Below are 24,771 nucleotides of genomic sequence, written 5' to 3'. Positions count from 1 at the left end.
GGATGATGACTTTGAGTTTACTGGCAGCCACCTGACAGTGAGGAACGGCTACTCGTGTGTACCTGTGGCTTTAGCAGAAGGCCTGGACATTAAATTGAACACAGCAGTTCGGCAGGTTCGCTACACGGCTTCAGGTACGTCACTACTTTACCGGTGAGATAAATCTCTTACTGTGAAATATAGTACTGATCTTCTGTTGAATTTGACCTATAGAAAATACACGAGGTAACATTTCCTGATAGCATATCTTGTAGACTGTGACTCCTAAATTAAAAAAAAAAAAATTTGTATTTATAAAAGGATTGGGCTTGTGGAGCCTTTGGAGGGTCTAATCTCATCATTGCATAAATCAGAAAATTAAGGCAAGTTTTAGTTTCCAATTTGTGCATGAATTAGTTTGGTATTATAATAACAGCCAGTGAGTTTGGATCTAATTTTGCTAAGTATATTCTTAAATACCAGGATTTGGGCCTCTGGGCTCCAGTTGGACCCACCACCCCTGTATTTCACCATCTGCATCTTGGTCTTTGGCTCCATACTGGCTTTTCCGTTTGTGTGAGCTAATGATTCAGGCTGCTTTCCAGTTCTGGGGGCAGTCCTGCTAGTAAGCTGACTTCAGACATGGAATTGCCGATTCCTGTGGCAGTGGGCTCAGAGCTCATTGCTGGTTACAGGTACATTGAATGAGGGGTGCAGAGAGCCCATTGTCCCCCCACCTTTAGAATTCGCAGTCTAGGACGCCTCATGGTAACTAGCCACCCCTATCTGTGAGGCCCCTGCATCACACGTGGAGATTTGCCACCTGTTTTGCCCTCCGTGGCCCCTTTGCTAGAGTTTCTGAGATCACCACCAATATTTTTTTTTATAACCACTGTAACAGTTTTCCGTTTAGAAGGCAGCTTCTAGCTGGTGTTGAGAAAATCTGTAGCCTTGAAATTACAATTTGCAGGCAGGTGAGGAACAGTGAGAATAGCTTTTGTGACATTTTCCCTAGTTCTTTGGCTACGGAAAGTGGGCATGTCCTGAGTTCTCATATTATTTACATATACTTTTGAAATTATATAACAGGCATTTACTGAAGAAAAAGCTCAAGCACAAATGAAACATAACATAAACTACTTTCAGTGCCTTTTCTGTGGTCCCCTTGAGCACGTTCGTGTTCTGGCAAGCTGAGCACCCCTGCGTTCTCCAGAACAGTCTATGTCACAGCCCGTGGGCCTGCGTCATAGCCTCAGGTGTCCTCCTCCTCTCGGTCCTTAGTGCGCGAGCCCCTCCCCACAGTGGAGACGGTATTTGTTCCCCTGGGACAAACTGTTCACTCTAATTTTGGTCTAAATTTACTACACGTTGGTAAATGATCAGGTCTTTTTATCAGTCCAGAGGTCAGCCATGTACCAAGCAGGTAGGGTAGTGCAGTGGTGAAAATCAAGACTGAAGTTGACTGTTAGGGTTTGTACCCTGGCACTTAACACCGGTGTGGCCTTGGCAAGTTACTTCACCTCTGCCTCAGTTTTCTTCTATAAAAATGAATAGACCGACTGCATAGACTTGCACAGAGAATGAGCTGGGATAGCATGTGGGTTGTGCCGTGCACAGTGTTCCCTACTCTGCACAGTACCGTCCTTGTCCCCAGCTAAGTCTTTCCCCTTGAACCCCTTTAGGATGTGAAGTGATAGCTGTGAACACCCGGTCCACGAGCCAGACCTTTATTTATAAATGCGACGCAGTTCTCTGTACCCTCCCTTTGGGGGTGTTAAAGCAACAGCCACCCGCTGTGCAGTTTGTGCCGCCTCTTCCGGAGTGGAAAACATCCGCAGTCCAAAGGATGGGATTTGGCAACCTCAACAAGGTAACTGCCCTCGGCACCTCTGCACCCACCACGCAAATCCGTCTGTCCTTCCATTCAGGGAGCAGAGGGGTTTGCGTTGTTATGCATTTGCTCTGCTTTCAACTCGGAGGTCAGGGTGAGACCTGTCCATTCATTCATTCACTTCACTGCCTGGTGATATATAAAGTATCCCTGAGAACTTAGTCTTTGGGTCACTTCACAAACCCAAGCCTGTAAAAAGAGAGCTCTAACTGTCATCCTAAGTAACATGTTTATAATAGGGACTTCTAGGCTTATACCGAGAGTAGAAGAAACTTGAATAAGGTCTGAGGAAGAAGTACGTCCTGTTGAGGCACAGCTATGTTTAAAGCCATGTTCTCTGAGCTGTCACCAGTTCGTGTGCTCCTTTTTTTATAATAGGTGGTGCTGTGTTTTGACCGGGTGTTCTGGGATCCGAGTGTCAATTTGTTTGGGCACGTGGGCAGTACGACTGCCAGCAGGGGCGAGCTCTTCCTCTTCTGGAACCTGTATAAAGGTAACTGCTTTCTAGTTGTAATCTTTTTCATAACCTTATAGGAATAGAGAATTAGGACTATTCTGGTTTTTCTCAAATATATGTCTTGATTGTTTCATTAACAGACAATTCCTGGAATCCCTTATAGGTGCTGGGGATATGGAAGGGAAAAAAAAACAAACCTGCCTTCAAGGAGCTTACAGCTAACTTCGGGGGGATACAGTGAGGAGGTAGCAGTCTCAGAACAGGGCAGTAAGTAGGGAGAAAGACCATGCAAAGAAAACATCAAAGGAAGAATCCACCAGCCAGGAGGGGCAAACCCAGGGAGGCGTCCTGTGAAGGGGAACTTGTGTTCCTCATTCTCAGACTTTTGTATCTGACTTACCCCTGAACCTTTGGTCACTTCCGTTAAAATGTATTTATCAAACTCCTCCCTCCTATCGTACTTTCTTCTGTGATTGAATTGCTCTTGGTCCTATACAGAGGCTTTTCAAAAGTATATTAGAGCCTACCTCGTTCCAGGAGGAGGATGTGAGACTCTGTACTGTGCTGCCGTGTCCAGGCCCATGGCTTTGACATGCAGACACGTAGTCAGCCAGTCGGACGCCCCCCCTGCGCTCTCCATCCCTGATCCGGAAACATCCTTCACAGGGCCAGGGCCACCGACCGCACGGAGCAGGCGCTTTGTTCTCTGAGCACCTTGCTCTTGACAGCAGCTGAGTGCTGTTTCCCTTTCCCCATCCAGGCTTCGGGGCCTGTCATTCATGGCCAGCCTGTCGCTCTCAGACCTATTTTCTTCTTTGCTACCACCTACCTCCCGGTCCAGGCCACTCTGCTCTTAGCTGCTGAGTTGGCAGCAGCCACTAACTGCTAGCCCTGCTTCGGTCTTTGGGTGCTTTCCCTTATGACCACTCGGAAAGCCCATGTAATCTAGCCCTTCTCTGCTTCTTCGGCTTCCTCATTGGCCCTCACCCCCGTCCCTGCGCCCTGGGCTCCTGTCACCCGTGTCTGCTCTCCTAGAAGCCTGGAACGCCACACTGTTCTCTGCTGCAGGGCCTCTGCGTGTGCTGTTGCCTGGGCCTGGGTGCTTTTCTCTTCCTTCCCAACATGGCACATTCTACCCAGCCGTCCATTGACCTGTGTCACTCTTTCACAGAGGACTTCCAGGCACACAGACCTCCACTGCTTCAGATAATTAAGTCCCTGTAACGCTTTTCTCTTTGCGTACGTTTGTCTTCCTAGCTTCCTAGCTGTCATAGTTCATAATCACGTATCTGTGATAACCTGTCGATCTATGGAACAATAGTCTAGTTTATAGCTTTTATGGCCCCAGCACCTAGCACTGTGCCAATCACATGAGCCTGTTGCATAGATATTCACCAAGTGTCTGGGGAAAGGTGATGTGCTTGGAGGGGCTGGTCATAGAGCTGACTACAGTGGTCAGCACTAAGAATTCTTTGCCTGAGTATAGGGATACTTGGTAGTTTTCTTTTATTAACAAGGTCTGAGATTGTATCTTAAGGATGTCCGTATTCTGCAGTCGTAAGCAGAAGGGCACTCGGCGGGTACCGGTCACACTTCACTCACTCTAGTTTGCCAGCTCCCTTACCTACTGGTCATGAGAATAATGTGGGGCCTGTTAGGAAGGTTCTTGAGAAAAGTCTGTAGGGAACCCAGCACTGTCCTTTCTGTTCCCCCAGCTCCAATACTGCTGGCACTCGTAGCAGGAGAAGCTGCTGGCATTATGGAAAACATAAGTGACGATGTGATTGTTGGCCGATGCCTGGCCATTCTCAAAGGGATTTTTGGTAGCAGTGCGGTGCCCCAGGTAAGCGGGTGGGTAGGCGTGGGCGGGATGTGGGTTCAGATTCAATAGCACAGGACTTTCAGCTACAATTGAGAAGTCTGTGCTGGGTTTACATGAAGCCTCATGTTTGGAGTTCATGCCTAAGTGGGATTCGGAAAAGCCCCTAGTACGTGGGCTGGGGGATTGAGAAGGCTATTTGCTGCGTCTGTCTGCTTGTTTTGTCTGTTGTTTCTGCTCGTGGAATCCTAGCAACCCCTGCCTTTCAGAAAAAGTGGCCAAACTCCCCAGGGAAGTCTTACGAGAATCTTGTGGGGCTTTTTTCTATAGGCCCACTGAAACACATTTGGGCCCTTAGGATCGTTTTGGGAGGAGGCATATTAATGCTTCAGGTGAGTCTGTAAAAGGGAATGAGGTCGAGTCCTGGAAAGACTTCTGGCTTCATAGTCAAGAAGGCCTTTGGCGTTGCGGTGTCTGGTAAAGCCACAGCCTCCATCAGTGGCCGGCACTCAGGCTGTTGCCTCTTTCTCTCTCGTATCTCCACTCACCACAGCTTTTCCACCTGTCAGAGATGACTGGCTTATCCTTGGTATCTGGTAATAACTTCTGTTCATGACTTTTTCTTTAGCCCAAGGAAACTGTGGTGTCTCGCTGGCGTGCTGATCCCTGGGCCCGGGGCTCCTATTCCTACGTAGCTGCGGGATCATCTGGAAATGACTATGATTTGATGGCTCAGCCAATCACTCCCGGCCCCTCAATTCCAGGTGCCCCACAGGTGAGAAACTGGCAAACTGTACCTGTGCTTGTTTGGAAAAACACCAATATTTCAGAATCTCAGGGTAAAAAGGACTCCACTGATTTTTTTAAAATCTTAGTCATTCTGTCCTTGGACCTTTTAGATAATCCAAAGCAGAGGAAAGGGGAGGAGGAGTAGCGTCTGTCAGATTTCTCACAGTTTCGCTTTGTAAATCTAGGCAGTCTGTGTTCAGAGTGAGAGAGTCCAGAGTATAAACCAGTGAATAACTCTTTCCTTATTAAGATTTTTGACCCTATAAAACAAAGCCAGAACATTTTTAATGCTACTCCCATTTGGATAGAGCTCCTAGGATTGTTGTAGGATCCCAGTCACTAGGGGCCTTGAGGGCATGCCCGAGAAATAACCTTGGGTCCTTCTCTAGACAATGCCAGACCTTGCTCCAGCAGTTAAGTGTTCTCAGGACCCTGTGGTAAGGCCTGCTCTGAGCTGAGCACTGAAAGCCTTCCTGAGAACAAACGCTGTATCCTCTGCTTCTGAGTGGTCAAGGAACCCCCCAGTAGGTACTGCATGAGGCAGAGGAAGCGTTAGAACTGGGTATCCCCCCAAGCCTCACTCCAGAACTAAGGCCAGGCTGAGTTTTATTGTCCCCTTTCTACTTCTGTCAGTTCTGGGAAAATGCCTGCTAAGGGACATTTTCAAACACAAGAGTAAAGGGATGTTATGCAACCTGCTGATTTTCTGTTAACTTTTTTCCTGAAATAGCCAATTCCACGACTCTTCTTTGCTGGAGAACATACAATCCGTAACTACCCAGCCACAGTCCATGGTGCTCTGCTGAGTGGGCTTCGAGAAGCAGGAAGGATTGCAGACCAGTTCTTGGGAGCCATGTACACCCTGCCTCGCCAGGCCACCCCAGGCGTCCCCGCGCAGCAGTCCCCAAGCATCTGAGCCTGATGCCTGTAAGAGAAGAAGCTCACGTATGTGTCTTCTGCTGCGTAAGCAAAGTTCTAGCAATACTAGATTCCTGAGGAACTGGCCCTGGCGTCTGGCTCCCGACCCGCTGCTGGAGCTCAACATCGGCAGGTGGCCGACAGAGGTCACCTCCTTCGAGTGACTGAGCTATGGAGGCACTTGTCCATTAGTGGGAAGCCTGTTCTTCATAAGGGGTGGGGGGACGAGGGCCGTGGGAGAGCATCCTAGTCTCGGTGTGTGGTGGGGCTTTTATATTTTGAGAATAAAACTTCATATAAAATTAATCCTTTTTTGTTTCCTCTTAGGGTTAGAGTTATATATGTGTTTACCTAAGGAGGGTGTTATATAAAGGAGAAAAATGGTTTGGTCAGGTCAGAAGATAGGATTGAGGGGTCCTATAGAAGCAATGGGCCTCCTGGTCTGTGGGGTCAGTGTGCCAAAGGCGAGAAGCTGTAGGTCACGCACATGGATATTGGAAACTTGGAATGAATTTTCAAGCGAAAACACAGACGACAGTTTGGGTTAGGTCTCTTTCTGGTGGGTCATCTGGCTTTATCTCCAGATTCCCTCCATGGCCGTGCGCTAACTGCATTTCTGTCCAAGGTATTTATTGGTGTAAGTTTGGGCCAGTCTCCCGAAGGAGCAGACCGAGGCTGTAGGGGACTTCACTGGTGTGGGTTCATTTCCTGCTGCTGCTGTAACACATACTCTGAGCAGGCTCTGAGCAGGAAGATTTCAGTTCCTTGCCTTTTGCAGCTGCTAGTGGCTGACTGCATCCTTGGCTTGTGGTCCCTTCCTCCACCTTAGAAGCACATTACTCCAACCTGTTTCCCTCATCACCTTGTGTTCTAGATAGATCTTCCTCAATCTCCCTTTCACAAGGGATTTCACTTAAGGCTCACCCAGGGCACCTCCCCCATCTCAAAATCCTTAATCACATCTGCAAAGTCCCTTTTGCTACGTAAGGTAAAAACTTGTAGGTAACAGTATACTTGTTCCTTCCCAAGGGCTCTTAACAGACTATGTTGCTATGACTACATGTCTGTAATCTGCTTCTGGAAAGCAGAGTTTACGTGTGTGCAGTCAGTTCTTCCGTAAACGAGGTTTTATTCTCAGTAAGATTTAAGAACATGATGGTGGTGGTCTGGCTGGAAGATGAAGACGGAGGGGGCTTCCCCCCCCCCCCCCGTCTTGGAATGAGTGACAGCAATGGGGAAATGTGCACAACAGGATGGGGGCAGGGGGTGTAATGATGGGAGGGGGACAGCATCATGCAGTGTGCGCGTGTGGACTTGGGAGCCTCACTCGGCCATTATCGTTACCTCGGGGCTTACGGTGTCTGTTCCATGGTGCGTTTAAAAGTTTTTTCTTTTTAAATGGCATAGGCACCTCGAGACAGATTGTTTCGTGTGATGACTAGCCTGGAAATAAAATGTAGCAATGAAATAGCTGCTACATGACTAACTCCAGTTTAGTTCCGGGTTCAGGGCATGTCCTTTCCTAAGCCTCAGCTACGGATGTTTCCAGTCCTTACAGTGAAATATACTAGCTGCACCAATGCATGGGAAAGAAACCAGTTGTATGCAGAGATGACATCAACAAAAATGGCACCACTGACTCAGTCACACACACAGCACATGGAAACGAGGGAGCTTTATTGGTTACATACTGTGCTGCAGAGCCGACAGACAGCATTGGAGCCAGAGGATACATGCAGACAGGCAGCTTCCACTATACACATGCACCCAAGGAGCCCTGAGTCACTGCTCCTGGCTCTGCCCTGGTTTCCATCGACAGGGTCCGGCCTCCTTGGTCCCATGCTTGGAGCAGGAATGTGGGAGAAGCTGCTGCCCCGAGACTCGAAGGGGCAGGGGTGAGACCCGAACACTTGCCTAAGCAAGTACGTGTGCTGACCGACATACTGACACCCCTTCGCAAAGGGGCCTAAAATGCAGTACAGTTTATTTGAGGGCTACTTCCCTAGCCCTCCCAATCTCTAAAATACAAAAAAATAGACTTTATTCTCTTAAAAATACATTCCATTCAGTACATGTTCTGAGCTGTGAAGCAGCAGGAAAATAGGGCCCCTTTCCTATGATCTTGGTTGTGAGGCTTTGAGGCGAACCCTGTTCCCTACTCGGGGTATTTAAAAGATAATCCCTAAAAGCAGCGCTTCCAAAGCAGTCTTGAACACCAACAAAGGCAGCTGGGGACTGCAGGCTGGGTCCTTAGTCCTTCACTGGGAAGTGGCGGCACTTGGCACTAACCCACTAAATGTAAAGACCTAACACTACCCCAGGATGACAACCCCAAGATCACTACAGACTCTCCCACACCCCGTGAGAGGGGCTTATGTGCAAGCTTGCCTGTGGCCCAGGCTGGAGTGGAGTCCTCCGCCGGCCCCTCTGCAAATCCCTTGAACCCACACTGGACCTGTTTCATTGCCGCTCAAGAGCAAAAACAGCCACGGCTTCCTTTTGCTCCCCACCCCTGCAGCTTTCTCTGGCAGATTTTAGTATCAGAGTGGCAAGAGACAGGCGACAGCAGTTGGAAGAGGCCAGCTCCCGGCACTTAGCCAGCTCTACTTCCTCCAACCAACTCTGGAGTGTTAGGTTCCCGTTCCCACTAGGAACCCTCTCACAACCACACACCTGCCAGTAAGGTTGAGTTAGAAGCAAGCTGCAGGAGAGGCTTGTCATCAAAGTGGGGTTATTGGCTGGGACGGAATATTTGGCTTGATTAGACAACTCTTCAACTACCAGGACTCGTCTTTATCTGGAGGCCTCTGCCTAGGTCCAGAAGCTCGCACCTAGATAGCCTGTCAGGAACGTGCCTTCCAACTTTGGAATCTGAGAGCCAGCCTTCCTTGCCAGCCATTTGAAGCCCAAGGGAGCTGAGACTCCAGCCTTCACTGGCTATTACGAATGTTTTCTGAATACTGATGACTTTTTTTTTTAATCTATTTTACAGCGGTTCTAGAAAGTGTGCAGATGAAAGAAAATATCCTGAAATAACGGTTACAATCACACCCTATTGCACTCAGATTTTAAGGTAGCCCCAGCAAGAGGGCACCACAGCTGTCCCCCTTCCACTGAGCATTTGGGGTAGTGGCAGATGCTGGTTCTGCTGAGCTGTGGAAAGATCCAGATCTTGGCACCTGGAGCTGCAGCACCAGAATCCAGGGCTCCGACGCCCAAAGACAAGGAATGATTGGCGAGGCTTTGTAGGCACGGCTTGGCGCCCTTGTTCCCACCAGCAGAGACGAGCCACAGACCCGGTCTCCCACACACTCAGCTGACCACCACAGAGGTCAGCTTCTTCTCTGCTCTCAGGTCTGCCACGCAGGGAACAATGGCGGGGAGGCTGGAAGTGAGAGGCTGTGGCCGTGAGCAAGCTAGTTTCTGGCCAGTGACCCAGAAGCAGCAGGATGAGATTTTGAAAACAGCATCTGAAGTGGAACATCTGAGGCAGCAATGTGAAGGAAAGGCGAGCCCGTGACAATGCCCTTAGGTTGGCAAAACTCCTGAAAGTGGAAATATGTCCCTGAAGGTAAGGTAGGTGCTCCCCGAGCCTCCAGAGGTGCCACGTCTGATACAGACGAGGGCAGGATGGGCTCTGGTTCCCACACCGAGTGGAGGCAGCAAAGACAACTCAGCATGGGAACAGGAGACACACCAATTTTTGTTACGGAAAGTACCTGGCCTGGAAGCCAGGAGGTACTGTGCGGCATCGGGCAAAGTCGGTGCCAGAAACAGCCGCGGAGAGCATCTAATCTCACCCCCTCATTTTACAGGCTGGAAAAATGAGGCCCAGGGAGTATCTCGGAGCTCAGCCTCATGACACAATAATGTGTGGAAAACTGGAAAGAATAAGAGTTCAGGAAAGCAATCAAAAGCAGTGGAAGGGAAGAATCTTAGAATGCCAAACTGAGGACCCTCAGAAACCATTTCAAAGAACTCATTTTACAGATAGGGAAACTGAGGCCCCAAGGGGACAATAATTTGCCCAAGGTCACACAGAAGGTACAGAGCCATGAAGAAAATCCAGCTTTCCTGACTCCTAGTCTAACGCTCTCTTTCACTATGAAGGAACAGTGTCTGCTTCATAAAGGTAGCCTTTGAAAGGGGATCCTTTCTTTAAGAAAATGCTACAGGAAAAGCAGTGTCAAGAACACATGGTTTTTAACTTCCCCATGTGAATGGTATATGAAAACTAATGTTTTTATTTATGTGGCTTCCTGAAAAGTTCGCTGCGTTTTGAATTGTATAAACCTGTGGCCTCTGATGGGTGTGTATTGCCTTTCCTCCCATGAAGTCGTCATGACGGTTGGTTTGCAGAAATCACGGACCCACTCCTGTAGGAATGATCAGCTTGGTAAAGTGCGATACCCCCTCGGTGGGGGTGAAGGAGGAGGAACAGAGTCCATGCCTTTCGTGGAGCTATTGCTTTGTGGAGTTGAGTAAAGGGGAGTCGCTTCTGCTGCCCCTTTCCCCCTTGCTGGGCGCTTCCCAGAAGGCAGAGTAGGCTGGGTCAGGCCCAGTTTAGTCCGGGAGTGTTCCGATGGTGGAAACGACATCAAGCTGCAGTCTCCAGCCACAAGAGAGGAGTAGGCAAGGCCAGCAGCATTATTGGTGCCCAGGGAAGGAGGAGCATGAGGCTTGTGCACTGCCAGGTGCCTTCGGAGGTGAGCAGAGAGCTGGGCGTGGGGGAGGGAGGGTGTCATTCCCACAGGTGGGTACCCGTGTGCTCTGCCCCCAGAGAAATGGTGAGCAAGGGGGTCGGTCAGAGAAGCTTCAGCCTACAGGGCAGTCCCACAGCCCGCGAGGCAGCAGACCTCCTGTAAGTCTGAGGAACCAACGGGGAAAGGAAAGGAAGCCCCCTCCTTGGAGCTGATGGCTGGTAAGTCGTGTGCAGGTACTTGGGCCCCAAGGGCAGACGAAGTGGCCTGGATGTGGAGAGGAGACTAAGAAATCAGAACGTTAACCACACAGAGGAGCTGCTGTTGTGTGGTGGGTCTAGAAGGGGTTTCTATAGCATTCCCCATTTGGGGGCCAGAGTGGCCCATCCTACCTGGGGGATAGGGACAAGGAGGGAGGACTCATGCATCAATCAGGGAAGGCCGGGCCTGGGTGACTGTCCAGCTTGTCATTTCTGATCCCCTCTGGCCAACTGGCACAATGACCTCAGCCCCAGCCAGCCTGGCTCTGCCGGTCCCAGCCAAGGCCTGCTGTCGAGCTTGGTTCACTGGCCTTGAATCCCTCGCAGGGCGGGAAGGTGGAAGAGCCGAGGAGACAGACCTCACCCCGCCGGCTCAGTTTTCCTCGGCACAGGGCCTGCTGGGCCGTAACCGGTCCTCGGGCCGCACTCGCCCTGGCTCTGACAGCCCCTGCTTCGCGGGCAGTTCCAGGGCGTTGTGCAGTCGCCTGTGGACATTGAGTGTGCAGTCGTCGCCTTCCTCCTGTGCCAGTAAATGACAAAAGTGAGCTGTGGAGGACAATATCGTCAGTAACGAAGCTTCCCTCCCTCCCTCCCCCAAGGTGCTCTCCAGCCTGACCAGGGGCGAGAGCACAGACCACAGAGGAACTGCGAAGACAGGCTTAGAGCTGGGCACAGGCCCACAGGAAAGTTCCTTGGAACCCCGAGTCGGCTACACACTACCAGCTGCTGGGCACTCCTAGGGGAGATGGGGACGCACAACAAACGGGGTCCCTGTAGAGTACAGGGCCAGGAGCGGGGGTACGGGGGCGTCCCCTAAATAGGAGCCAGCGGTCTGAGTCCTGCACATGCAGTTGCAGGCGTCCCAGGGGCACAGCCACTTCCTCGGTGGGAGGCAGGGAGTTGTGGAATCAAGCAGGACAGCTCCTGTGCCTTCCCTTTCCTATCTCATTCCTGCGCCTCGTCCTCTGACATCCGAAGCTTCGGGGGCTAAACACCCAGCTCTCTCCACTGCTCTACCAGACGTCTGCAGGCCGCCTTTTTAATGTTTGCTTTGGTCCTCCCCAGCAAATGCAGATCAAGGAACACAGTATGGGAGAAAGGCTGGTGGGGTGGAAAGTGGATTTAAAGACGGGAATCCTGGAGTCAAATCTTGGCTCTTCCAGCAATTCACTTGGGTGGCCTTAGGTAAGGCACTTCCTGTCTCTGACCTTCAGTTTCTACATCGAAAAAATGGGAACACCTGCCCCCAGGGCTGCTGGAGAACCTGCATGAGGTAAGTGGGTGGGGAAGTGCTTTGCCAGGTGTTAAGTACCCTGTAAAGACTTACAGGGCTCTTCAGGTTTAAAAGAAGGGAATGCTGACTAGATCCAAAATGTCTCATCACCACAGGCTCCACATCTAAAAGATGCTCCCAGGGGTCTCCCCTTCCGATGACCCTCAAATAAGGACAGGGCTCTGGATTTACCTGTCATGTAATGAGCCACACAGAACCAGCCCTGCTCTCAAGCTGACAGAATGGGCTTGACGGGGGTCTCGGGCAAACGAAGTGAGGCCCGGGCAGAAGGCCCATAAAGCAGGCATGAGCCGTGCTCTCCTCCTCCCCTACGTGCCCCACGTGCCTGCAGCTGGCGAAAGGTGTGCTATGTGAACTGAGGCAGCCAAGGACTCATTTCCCGGCTCCCATCTCCGCTCCACGGAAGGACACCAGGCTTCCTCTTTTCACCCCGAGCTCCCAGCAGCTGCAGCTGCTCTTGTGCTTCTAGCTGCTGCTCCAGCCACCAGGAGAGTGGAGGCCTTTCTGTGTGGCCTTCACATGGGAAGACAAATGGAAGAGACAAACGAGGGAAAGGATTTTGGAAACGCAGGCTGCTCTCTACTAAATACTTTCTTCAAAGTACCTTATTAAGGGAACCTCACCTTCTTGTCCCGTTCTCTGAACTGCCCAGTGTTTCCCATCCCCGCCGCTTCCATAACCTTGAGTCACACAGGCCAGGGCAGCGGGCGCAGAGGAGAAAGGTCTGGCCAGCGGAAGGGAAAGAAGTGGGACTTACCATGCCAGCCGAGTGGTTCCAGGCTGCGGCCGTGACAGCGTCTCCTCCACGATTCCGACGAGCGAGCAGCTCGGACACGGTGAGGCTACTTTGGGTCCTTCTGGAGGGGAGCTCGGGGGCGTCCCCTGCGTCTCCCACCCTTCGAGCGCCCTGCTCAGAGAGGTGTGAGGAGTCTGTGGAAGACCTCTGGGCGTAGGCACTGGAAGATTCCACACTTTTCCCTATTCGAGTGGAAGGGCCTTCTGCAGAGTTCAGGTCGCGTCTCCTCTTCCAGGCGCTCCGCAGAGTAACATGCCTGGCGTCTGAAGCGCTCCCTTCTGAAGGGGCACCATGGCTCTTCCAGTTGATTGTCTCCGCGGGGGATGCGTGGTGGTTCCTCTCCACAGGATCCGACGGCTTGATTATAATGCTGCTCCGGGAGACCACTGTTTCAGGCCTGTTCTTCAGGGGCCCCTCGCCCATTCGCTCAGCTTCTGGGAACTGCAGGGTGATGTCGTGTTTGTGAATGGAGAGCTCAAAGGGGGAGCTGACATGGTTGCTGACCGATGTGAGCTCGGGGGGCCCAACCTGGATGTTGCTCGTGGACGTGTGCCTCTCCCGCGGGGCCTCGCCCGGGCCGGCCCTCGGGCTGCTGCTGTCCGAGGGGTAGATGGTAATGCTGCTCGTCACCTTGTTGGGCCCTGCGCTGGAGGCCGAGGAATGTTTCTCCGGTGTGGCCTCGGGTCCAGAGCCTCCCATGATTTTCTTCACGTCCTTATCAATGATGACAGGTTTGATGACAGCTCTAGACCGCAAGGCCTCTCTGGGGCTGAAGGGCCGCTGGCTTTTCACCACAGGACCATGGGCCTCTGGGAACTCCGCAGCAGTGGTGGGGGCTCTGACAGCTCTCACAGATTCATTTTCTGTCCCAACGTCTTTATCACCCTCGAACAGGGCAGTTCGGAGGCCCCCTCGAGATGGGGCCTTTTCTCTCGAGGGGGGCTGTTTGGGCTCTGGCTCCGGGGTGATGGTTGTGTTTACCAGCTTGGCGGTCACGAGAGACGCCATGTCCATGTCGTCATCCGAGTCTGGCTTCACTCGGCCACTGGGTCTGATGACTCGGCACCTCAGGGCCTCGTGCTGGCTGCTGTCGTCCATCACGACTGCTGTGGGTGGATCACCGCCTTCCTTACTGGGAGCTGAGAAGCCCTGCGGGATGTTCTCCTGGCTTCTGGAGCTGTACGGATACTTGGACAAAGGTGGAGCCTTGGCATCTGGGGAACTGGTGTCAGCCTCAGAGCCGCTGGCAGCCTTTCTGCCCTTCGAGAGCCCTTCTGAGGAGGGTCTTCGAGATGAGGCCAGAGTTCCAACAGCTTTGGAACTGCCGGCGTCTGCGGCCTGAGTCACTTGGCTGCCGTTGCTGGGCCCCTGCCCCCTCTTGCCAAAGAGGGCTTCCGTGGAGGGGTCAGAAGCCTTGTCACCTCTGCCCACTATGTCACTGGGAACAGGGCCAGGGGTGCTATCGCTAAATGTCCGTGTCGTCTTCTCGACTCTTCCCCTCAGCCCACCCTCAGCACCTGGCTTGGGAGTGCCCTTCCAAACCTTACTGTGCTCCTGAGCAGCTGGGGGGTAGCGGCTGAGCACGGACGGCTGCTCCCGGGACCTCTTCCCTTCGCTCTGAGAGGAGCCAGATGCGAATCGCTCTTCAGTTCTCCTCGTCTCCTGAGTCCCAGTGTCTGTACCTGCCCCTGTGTTGGGAGCTTTGGCGGCCCTCCTGTTGGTGAAGCTGGGAGAGGAACCCTGCCTGTTGCTCAGGGAGTAGTTTTCATTGTTGAGAGCAAACTCCCTGTTTCGGTGCCTCTCCCGCTTGTGCTGAGGGGACAGTTCCCGAGACGTGTGCTTGGACACAGTCGCTTCTGTCCCATGGCCTCTGAACTTAGTCCTCTCGGGCCTGCCTTTGCTGGGCAGGAATGTGTCCTCCCCTTCCACCTCCCCGTTCTCCAGCTCTTTCTGCTTCTTGATTTGTAGTTTTATCTCCTCCAGCTGGCTGGCTAAGAGCTTGTTTTTATTTTGTTCGCTTAGGTAATTATCCTGAAGGTCATTATTTTTGGCCCTCATTTTCTTAAGCTCTTCTTCCAGAGATTCAAACTGTTTGATCTGCGTCTTAAGTCTCTCAATCTCTTGGTTAAGGTCTTTGACTTTATTGTCTTCCTGATTTCGGTTCTTTTCATTCTCGGACTTGTTTCTTGTTTCATTCTCTACCTGCTTGAGATAGTCCAGAGTGCCCTTCCTTCTGGATTCTCTGGGCGGCAGCGTGGAAGGGATTCCGTCCTCAATCCGGAGGTCATTCCTTTCCAGGAGGTGAGAAGCATTCCTTGTATAATCTCGGTTCATTTTTTTGTTCTGCTCCAGTTTCTGAGTGAGCTCTTTTATTAATTTTTCATTTTCTTTCTCCTTTTCATTCAAGTATTTTCTCTCACTTACAAAGCTCAGAGTTAAGGATTTCAGCTTTTCCAACTCGGACACTAAACTCTGCTCAGTTTTATCTAGGCGGTCCTCAGAAGATTCCAGTTCTTTCACTTTGACCCTGAGCATTTCCAGCTCAGAGGAGATTTTCTTGGTTAGGTTTCTCTCCTCGTTCAGGCTCAGACAGAGCTGGGTACAGTCATTTTTACTCCTGCTAAAAGCCTCCTCCAGCTTCTCCAGTTCGGCCATTCGTTTCTGGAGCCGCTCAATCTCCGACTTCAGCTCCCGGGTAAGGCTTTCCTCCTCTTCCAGCTTCTCCTTCATCAGCTGGCACAGATCCTCTGCCCTCTTGATTTCCTCGTCTTTGCCTTCGATTCTCAGCACGCGCTGGCGCAACACTTCGATCTCGGCCAACATGCTCGAGTTGCTGCCCTCCGCCTGAACCACCTTGTCCTGGAGCTCCAGGAGCTCGTCTTCTGCTTTCTGGAGGTTTTTCGTGGCTTCCTCCAACTCGTCAAGGCGGCGGCTGAGACTCTGCAGCTTAAACCGCAGGTGGCGGCTGGAGGCAGCATCCTTGTAGTTTGTGAACTCGGCCATGTCTACTGTCAGCCAGTGTGGGCTCCTAGAGGCATCCAGCTCCCCGTGAGGGCCTGAGAGGTGGTTACCTTTCTCTTGGCGCCCACAACCTTCTTTGGCAGCCGGAGACCATTATCCGTCTACGGAAAGAAAGCAGAAAGCATGTCAGGCAGCAAATATAACATCTGCACTTCAGCTCCCAGCTGTAAAAAGAGCTCCCACATGTTATTCTTGTGCCTGAAACATAGCAAGCGCTCCCATTTTTTGAATGAATGTATTTGAGCAGACCTGCAGGATAACACTGGTGCTTTATGGCTGCCGATGAGCTGCTGTCTAGTTTCATTCTAGTGAAGAATGCCCCCAGTGAACATGGCAAAAGGACACAGAAAAATGCCTCATTTCTCATGGCGGGCTGTAAGAAAATCTTTACCTCTTGCCACCTGCATAATCTCAGGAAAGTCATTAACGTTTCTATAAATCACTAAGGAAACAGCCTTGGTGACTGCTGGAAGTGGTTTTACTTAGCTGTAAAATGGGGATAATGATACCTACCATCTCTCTCTCCAATACTGTTCTGAGATAATGCACGGAAAGCTCTTGGTAACAAGGCAGTAAACAACCCTAAGATTAGTAAGAACTGTAGGAGAAGAAGTAGACGAGTGAAAAAAACTCACCTCATTGACACTGGGAGATAACAGGACCGACCTATCAGGGAAGAGAGGGAGGACCGTATGCCTTGAGAATTTATCATCTCGGGCCTTCACTTAAGTTCAGAGTTCAAGTTTACAGTGCTTGAATGGTCTGGTATTGACTTGCTCTCACTGAGAACCTAACCTAAAAACGATAATATACCTGGGAAGCCCACAAGAGGTAAATAAAAATACTCTGGAAAGAGAGAGTCCCTATTGAGTTCCTGCTGAACCTGAGTTTACAATTCCAAATTACGAAACACATACATAAGGACCAATCTTTTACTATGACTGAATAAAGGAGGTTTACACCAGTCAGAATCCAAGTATGACAGGCTAGAGACCACAAATTAAGTACATTCCAGTATTTAGGGTCAAAAGAAGGAATCAAAAACGAGACAATAACAAGATGCTATCAACAAAGATCAGACAACTTTTTAAAGTAATCAAAGAGAATTGCTGGAAGTGGAGAGGAAAATAGCAAATAGGTGCAAATAAGGAGGTGGTGGTTGGAAAGATACCAAGTTACGACGGGCAGCAGCACTGAAAACTGAAAGGCGAAAGCAAGGTGAACAGAAACAGAAAAGCGGTCCAAAAGGAAGGAACAGACGAACGGGGAGAGGTGGTATTTGAAGAGCTACTAGCTAAGAATTTTCAAGGGTTAATAAAAGATATGGAATGAAAATCCAGGAAGCGAAGTCCCAACCAAAATTCAATCTGCACCTAGATGAGAACCTACAAAAGGAAAATAAAAACCTAAATGTTGATTAACAGACCCTCACTAAAAGAACTATTTAGAAGACACAAACTGATCCTTTAAAGCAGGCATGAGATGCAAGAAGGAATGGTAAGCAAAGAAACTAACGCAAACAGAGTCAGTTAAATAATAACAAGTGTTAATTGGGGGAGGGGCAGGATCTCGGCGAGATCTGCACAACCTATGTTCATTACGGCACTATTCAAAACAGTCAAAAGTGGAACCCAAGTGTCCATCAATGGATGAATGGATACACAAAATGTGGTATGTACATATACAATGAAATATTATTGTCTTAAAAAGGAAGGAAATTCTGACATATGCTGCAACATGGATGAACCTTTAGGACACTGTGCTAAGTGACATGATCCAGTCACGAAAGACATACTGTGTGATTTCACTTATATGACGTATCTAGAGTAGTCAAACTCATAGAAACAAAGTAGAATGGTGGTTGCTGGAGGAAAAGGAAATGGGCGTTGTTGTTTAACAGGAAGAGAGTTTCAGTTCTGCAAGATAAATGTTCCAGATTGGTTGCACAATGTGAATATATACTTAACACCACTGAACTGTACACTTAAAAATGGTTAAGATAATACATTTTATGTTATGCATTTTTTACAATAAAAAATAACAATTTAAGGCAGGGAAGAAGTAAAAAGCATAGAGAAGGCAGGGCAAACTTCCAGTTTCTAGTCCACCATGTAAGCAGCTTAGAAGTCATCATTTTGTCCTTATAAGTAAAAAGCTGAAAAAACTGAAATCACCAAATCTTCTTAGATCCACGAGAGAACTGAGCTCACAGAGAAAACTGCTCCCCCCACCCCAAATTCGACAAGTGGATATAGAAAATGACAATTTACTACTAAAAAATAGTTTGATATGCTAAGAAAGGAGAGAAAATGCAACCATACAAAATGCTCAATTAAAGACACAAAGGGCGAAAAAAGAGTAGATGATGAAAATAGGAACAAAAAAACAAGGGCAACAAAACAGTATAACAAGTATGGTAAATATTAATCCAACTATATAATCACTTCAAACATCAATTGTCTAAATACACCAATGAAAAGACAGAGATTGTCAGAATGGATCCAAAATCAAGACCCAACTATAAGTTGTCTGCAAACCCCATTTTAAATTTTAATAAAGAAGCATCTAGATTACAAAGTAAAGGAATGGAGAAAGCTGTACCATGTTAACACTAATCAAAAGAAAGCTGGAAGAGTTCCATTGATTTCAGCTCCATTAAATTCAGCAAACTTCAGAGCAAGGGAAGTTATCCAGGGTAAAGAGGGGCATTACATAATGATAAAGGGATCACTTCTCCAAGAAGACGTAACAGTCCTTATTATGTATGTGTCTTACAACAGAGCATCAAAATACACGAGACAGAAACTGACAGAACTGCAAGGACAAACAGATGAATCCACTACTACAGCTGGAGAGTTCCATACCACTCTATCATAAATGGACACAGCCAGCAGGCAGAAAATCAGTCAGGATATATTGATGCTGAAAACCGCCATCAATCAATCGATATAATAGAAAAGTACAGACAACTTAAACAACAGCAGAATACACATTTTTGTCAAGTTCTCATGGAACAGTCACCAAGATAGACCACATTCTAGGCCATAAAACACAATGAAATTAAACTAGAAATCAATAACAGAAAAATAGCTGGGATATCCCCAAATACATGGAGATTATAAACAACACACTTTTAAATTACACATGGGTCAAAGAAGAAATCTCAAAGTTTTAAAAATATTTTGCACTGAATGAAAATAAAAACATATACAACCTTATCAAAATTTGTGGGGTATAGCAAAAGCAATGTTTATTAGAGTTAAATTCATAGCACTGAACGCATATATTAGAAAAGAACAAGTATCTACAATCACTAATCTAAGCTCCGTGTTAGGCAACCAGAAAATGAAGAGCAAATTAAAACCAAACTGGAGAAAAGTAATAAAAATTAGAGCAGAAATCAATGAAATTGAAGACAGAAAATCAATACAGAAAAATGAATGAAACCAAAAGCTAGTTCTTTGTAAAGATCATAACATAAATAAGCTCTTGCCAGGCTAAGAAAAAGATACAAATTATACCAGAAGTGAAAGAAGGGACATCACTACAAATCCCATGGAAATTAAAAGGATAATTTTAAAAAATATTATAAACAACTCTATGTCTCCACAAATTTGATAACCTATTAGATTGGTGCAAAAGTAACTGCGTTTTTTGCAATTATCTTAAACCTTTTAAACCGCAATTGCTTTTTTAAATTTTTATATTGATTTTATGTTGAAATAATTGTATTTCGGCTTTATTAGGTTAAACAAAATACATCATTAAAATTAAATTCATACGTTTTATTTTACTCTTTTTAGTATGGAAAATTTTACTTACTTTTATTTTTTATTTCTTTTTAAACTGCAATTACTGTTGCACCAACCTAACAGATTAACCAATTCCTTGAAAGACATAATCTGCCAAAATTTACACAAGAGACAATCTGAATAGGACTATATCTATTAAAGAAATTGAATCAATAATTAATAACCTTCAAAAACAAAAAGCACCAGGTCCACCTAGATGGGTTCACTGGTAACTGTACCAAACATTTAAGGGAAAAATTATACCAATTTTCTACATTTTCTTCCAAAAGTTAAAAGCAGAGGGAATACTTCCTCATTCTATGCCAGCATTACCTTAATACCAAAACCAAAGATATTACAAGAAAACTACAGACCAATATCTCTCATGAACACAGATGTAAAAATATTCAAAAATATATTAGCAAATCTAATCCAACAACGTATAAAAACAATTTTATCAAGTGGGATATATCCCAGGTATACAAGACTGGTTCAACATTTGAAAATCAATGAAGGTAATTCCCATCACATCAACAGGCTAAAGAAGAAAAATCACATGATCATATCAACAGATGCAAAATGCATCTAACAAAATCCAATACCCATTCATGACAAAAACTCTCAGCACACTAGGAATAGAGGGGAACTTCCTCAACTTGATAAAGAACATCTACAAAAAACCTACAACTAACCAAAACTTTTAATGGTGGGACACTCAAAGCTTTCCCACTAAGATCAAGAACAAGACAACGATGTTCAGTCTTACCACTGCTTCTCAAAATCGTACTACAAGTCCTACCTAATGCAGTTAAGACAAGAGAAACGTGTATGGTTGGGAAAGAAGAAATAAAACTCTTGTTCACAGATGATATAATTGTCTGTAGAAACATTCAAATGAATCAACAAAAGGACTCCTGGAGCTAACAAGCAATTATAGCAAGGTTGCAGAATATAAGGTTAACATACAAAAGTCAACCACTTTCCCATACACCAGCAATGAATAAGTGAAACGTGAAATTCAAAACACAATACCATGTACATTAGCACCCCACCCAAAACGAAATACATCCCAGTAGGTAGAAATCTAACAAAGTGTGTACATGACCTATACAAGGAAAACTATAAAACTCTGATATCAAAGAATAAATGAAATACTCCATGTTCATGGATAGGAAGACTCAGTATTTCCAAACGTCAGTTCTTCCCAAATTGAACCTATAGATTCAGTACAATACCAATCAAAGTCCCAGCAAGTTATTTTTTGTGGATATCCACAAATCTTTACATGGAAAGGCAAAAGACCCGGAACAGCCAATACAATATTGAAAGAGAAGAACCAAGACGGACTGATGCTGCCCAACTTCAAACTTACTATAAAGCTACATAGTCAAGAAAGTGTCGCACTGTTGAGAGAACAAACAAAGAGCTCAATGGAACAAAATTAGAGCCCAGAACTAGACCCATGTAAATACAGTCTACTGATCTTGGACAAAGAAGCAAGGCAATACAATGGAGCTAAGATAGTCTTTGTAACAAACAGGCTGGAACCAATGGACATCCACATGGAAAACCATGAATCTAGACACAAATGTTAACTCAAAATGGATCACAGGCCTAAATGTAAAGCCTGAAACTATAAAACACCTAGAAGATAACCGGAGAAATCCTAGATGACCTTGGGTACAACCATGACCATTTAGATGTAACATCAAGAGCAGGAGCCATGACAGAAATACAGTAGTCCACTCTTTATTCATGGGAAATCTATTCCAAGACCCTCAGTGCATGCCTGAAAGCACAGATAGTACCAAGCCCTATACAGACACTGTATTTTTTTCCTATACATACATAACACTGATAAAGTTTAATATATAAATTAGGCATTTTTCACAGATAAAAGATTTGTTCTTACTGTAGATCTTAGCAACCTCAGCATATTATTATTTTTTTCTTTCCTTATTAAATTGAGAACTTTCACCTTTTCCTTTAAAGGAAGCACTTTACAGCTTCTCTTTGGCTTATCTGAATTGCCAGCATCACTACTCTTGCACTTTGGGGCCCTTATGAAGTAAAATAAGGGTGACGTGAACATCAGAACTGTGATACCTCTACAGTGGATCTAATAACTGAGTTGGTTACTAAGTGACTAATAGGTGGGCAGAGCGTATACAGCCTAGATATGCTGGACAAAGTCACGATTCACGTTCTGAGCAGAATAAGGCTGGACGGCGCAAGATTTCATCACGCTACTCAGAATGGCTCGCGGTTTAAAACTTACGAATTGTTTATTTCTGGAATTTTCCATTAAATATTTTTGTACTTGGTTGACCATGGATAACTAAAATCACAGAAAGCAAAACTGAAGATATTGGGGGGGGGGGGACGACTGTAATTGATATGCTGAACTTCATTAAAATTACAAACATGTTCTACAAAAGGCAATGTCAAGAACATGAGAAGACAAGCAGCTTGGCTAGGGAAAAAATATTTGCAAAAGACATATTTGGTAAAGGACTGTTATCCATAAAATACAAAGAACTGTTAAAACTCAACAGTAAGAAAACTAACAACCTGATCAACAAATGGGGCAAAGACCTTAACAGACACCTCACCAAAGAGACACAGGTGGCCACTGAATTTAACAACACGAAAGTTGACAAGTGCAACTCTGGATAGAGGTGAAAGCTTTATTAGAAAGAGTTCATGAGAAAATGAGATAAATTACAGATAAAAATTACGATGAATTTTTGAATTCTGCTTTAGAAAACCCCAAAAAACAGCAAATAAGTAGGTAGGCCACTGACAGAAGAAGTGGTGTCAAGAGGTGTTTTAAGACGGGGAGAAAGCATGTTGGCATACTGATAGGGTATGATCCAGGAAAAAGGGGAAAATTGACAGGTTGTAAAAGAGGAGGAAATATGATGGAGCAATGTTCTTGGGTATAAGACTAAAGGGGTCTCTGGAGGTAAGTACAAGCAGCAGCACTGGAGAACACTGGTAGTTCATCTTGGTAACAGGCAGGAGGGAGGGGATATGGACACAGGTGTGTGTTAATGGGTAGATGGAAACGTACCGTGTTTCCCTGAAAATAAGACCTAGCCGGACAATCAGCTCTAATGCGTCTTTTGGAGCAAAAACTGATATAAGACCCGGTATCATATATCATATCATATCATATCATCGTATCACATATCATATTAAAGACCCGATCTTATATTATAGACCAGATCTTATATTAATTTTTGCTCCAAAAGACACACTAGAGCTGATTGTCTGACTAGGTCTTAGTTTTGGGGAAACATGGTAGACATAATGGCAGGCTTCCAGGAAAGCACTCTTCTGAGAACTTTTTTTTGTTTTTGCTTTTTTCACTGATGCAGAAAGCAAGGTCTTCATAAAGTGACAATGTGGGTTTCAGAAATGGTCATCAAGATGAATAGGAAATATAAAACGACTGCCAGGCAATACTAAGGGCCCCACTGAAAACCATGGTCAATCGGCAAGGTTGGACTTTTCTATCCAGTCTTGTTCAGCTGACCAGATGAAAGCAGAGTGGACAGAGCCGAGCTGGACTGAACCAGGATTGGAGCCTTGTGAGTGTAACACAGCAAAAGAGGTGGGAATCTGGGGTGCGTGCAAGGGAACTTCAGCTCATTCAGTAAAGAGAGAGGAGAACATTAAGAACACGTGAAGAGCAGTGAAAATGTAACAGGACCAATAGACTAAAGGTATCTGTGAGGACTGAAGAGTTGCTGGAGTCAGGGTACTGTCAGGAACGAGCTAGAAAAACAGGAGATGGTCATCAGAGGGATTTCAGGGAACCGCAGTTACCACGGGGCTGCAGTAATTGATCACGTCAGAAACTAAGGTAAGCAGGCGGAGCACAGAGGGTTTTTAGGGCCACGCAAGTCCTCGGTCTGATACGGTAATGGTCGATGCAGGTCAGACGTCAGTCCAAACCTCACACCACGAGTGAACCCTAATGTAAACTACGGACTTTGGGCGATTGAGCTGTGAATGTGAGTTCAAACGAATGTACCATTTTGGGGGGGAGGTTCATAATAGAGGAGGCCGTGGAGGGGGTGGGCAGGGAGTATATGGAAAATCTCTGGACCTTCTCCTCAATTTGGCTGTGAACAGAAAACTACTCTTAAAAAAATGGCCTTAGTTAAAAAATAAAACTTAACAAAACAAAAGTATGGTCATGGGACTGCTGGGAGTCGGAAAGGGGCATTAAGAAGGCCATTGGAAGAGAGAAATATCTGAGATGCAAAAGTGTTGCGAGGACCACCGAATTGTAGGCTGAAAGCTCCACAAACGAACAGAACTACTGTTGGAAAGAGTGATAATAAATGTGAAGCTGAAATCATTGAGACATTAGGGGCAGTGACCCAGGGGGTCAGTAGATGACAGCTACAGTACGGGGACCGGCGTGGTGTAGTCTGGTAAGATTGTATTTACAGCCAGGGATTAAGGAGGGAGGGAACACGGTTTAAGCCATAAGAAAAAACAGCCACCATTTGTGAGAGAAAAACTGACTCAACAAGATCCCATAAGAAAACCCAGGGCAAAAAAAACCTCAAATGGGACTTGAGGTGTCAAATGCCACTTTCCTCCAACTCCAAGGTCCCTTCCATTGGTTACACTTTAAGCCTAGAGCCACCAGATGGAGCTCAAGTTCAACTCTTAACAACACACCCAGGCTTTGGAGGTGTTGGAAACACAGAGCCTCCCTCCCTCGGCCTCTGGGATCCTGCCCCTCCCGGGCTATTTCTTCCTCCAGCACTGGCTTCCCTGCCTGCACCTTTCTCTGTCCTCTCATCTTGGCTTCTTTTGGTCTCCTCCTCCTTTTCCCAGCCTACAGGCTTCCTCATTCGCAAAAACAGAGAGGAAAATAACCCTAAGTTTACATAATATTTCTTGTAAAACAGAAACCTTTTTCCTTATACCCATCCACTTATCCGACATTGAGTGCTGCATACAAAAATATTTCTCTTTGGACTTTTGCCTAGTGGTACACTGAAAAAACCTTTTACCAATTTATACCCAGGATGGG

General features: G+C 46.9%; 2 protein-coding genes across 7 annotated transcripts in view; one reads left to right on the top strand and one right to left on the bottom strand.

Moving 5' to 3' along the window:
• The window catches only part of KDM1A (lysine demethylase 1A), a 55,169-nt gene extending 49,011 nt beyond the window's left edge, over nt 1-6,158 (top strand). For both annotated transcript variants that reach the window (XM_081056608.1, XM_081056609.1), the window contains 6 exons: nt 2-134; nt 1,662-1,849; nt 2,249-2,363; nt 4,043-4,170; nt 4,775-4,921; nt 5,666-6,158. In XM_081056608.1, the coding sequence (XP_080912734.1) occupies nt 2-134; nt 1,662-1,849; nt 2,249-2,363; nt 4,043-4,170; nt 4,775-4,921; nt 5,666-5,851 (897 nt within the window). In that variant the 3' untranslated portion in view covers nt 5,852-6,158. The remainder of the gene's footprint in view (nt 1; nt 135-1,661; nt 1,850-2,248; nt 2,364-4,042; nt 4,171-4,774; nt 4,922-5,665) is intronic.
• Nucleotides 6,159-7,508: 1,350 nt separating this feature from the next.
• LUZP1 (leucine zipper protein 1) overlaps nt 7,509-24,771 on the bottom strand; it is an 89,463-nt gene continuing 72,200 nt past the window's right edge. For all 5 annotated transcript variants that reach the window (XM_081057513.1, XM_081057511.1, XM_081057512.1 and 2 more), the window contains 2 exons: nt 12,865-16,025; nt 7,509-11,333 (listed from right to left, as the gene is read on the bottom strand). In XM_081057513.1, the coding sequence (XP_080913639.1) occupies nt 11,187-11,333; nt 12,865-15,906 (3,189 nt within the window). In that variant the 5' untranslated portion in view covers nt 15,907-16,025 and the 3' untranslated portion in view covers nt 7,509-11,186. The remainder of the gene's footprint in view (nt 11,334-12,864; nt 16,026-24,771) is intronic.

Source organism: Rhinolophus hipposideros (genome assembly GCF_964194185.1).
Source record: "Rhinolophus hipposideros genome assembly, chromosome: 8".
NCBI lineage: Eukaryota > Metazoa > Chordata > Mammalia > Chiroptera > Rhinolophidae > Rhinolophus > Rhinolophus hipposideros.
This window is presented reverse-complemented; position numbering and strand designations above follow the sequence as displayed.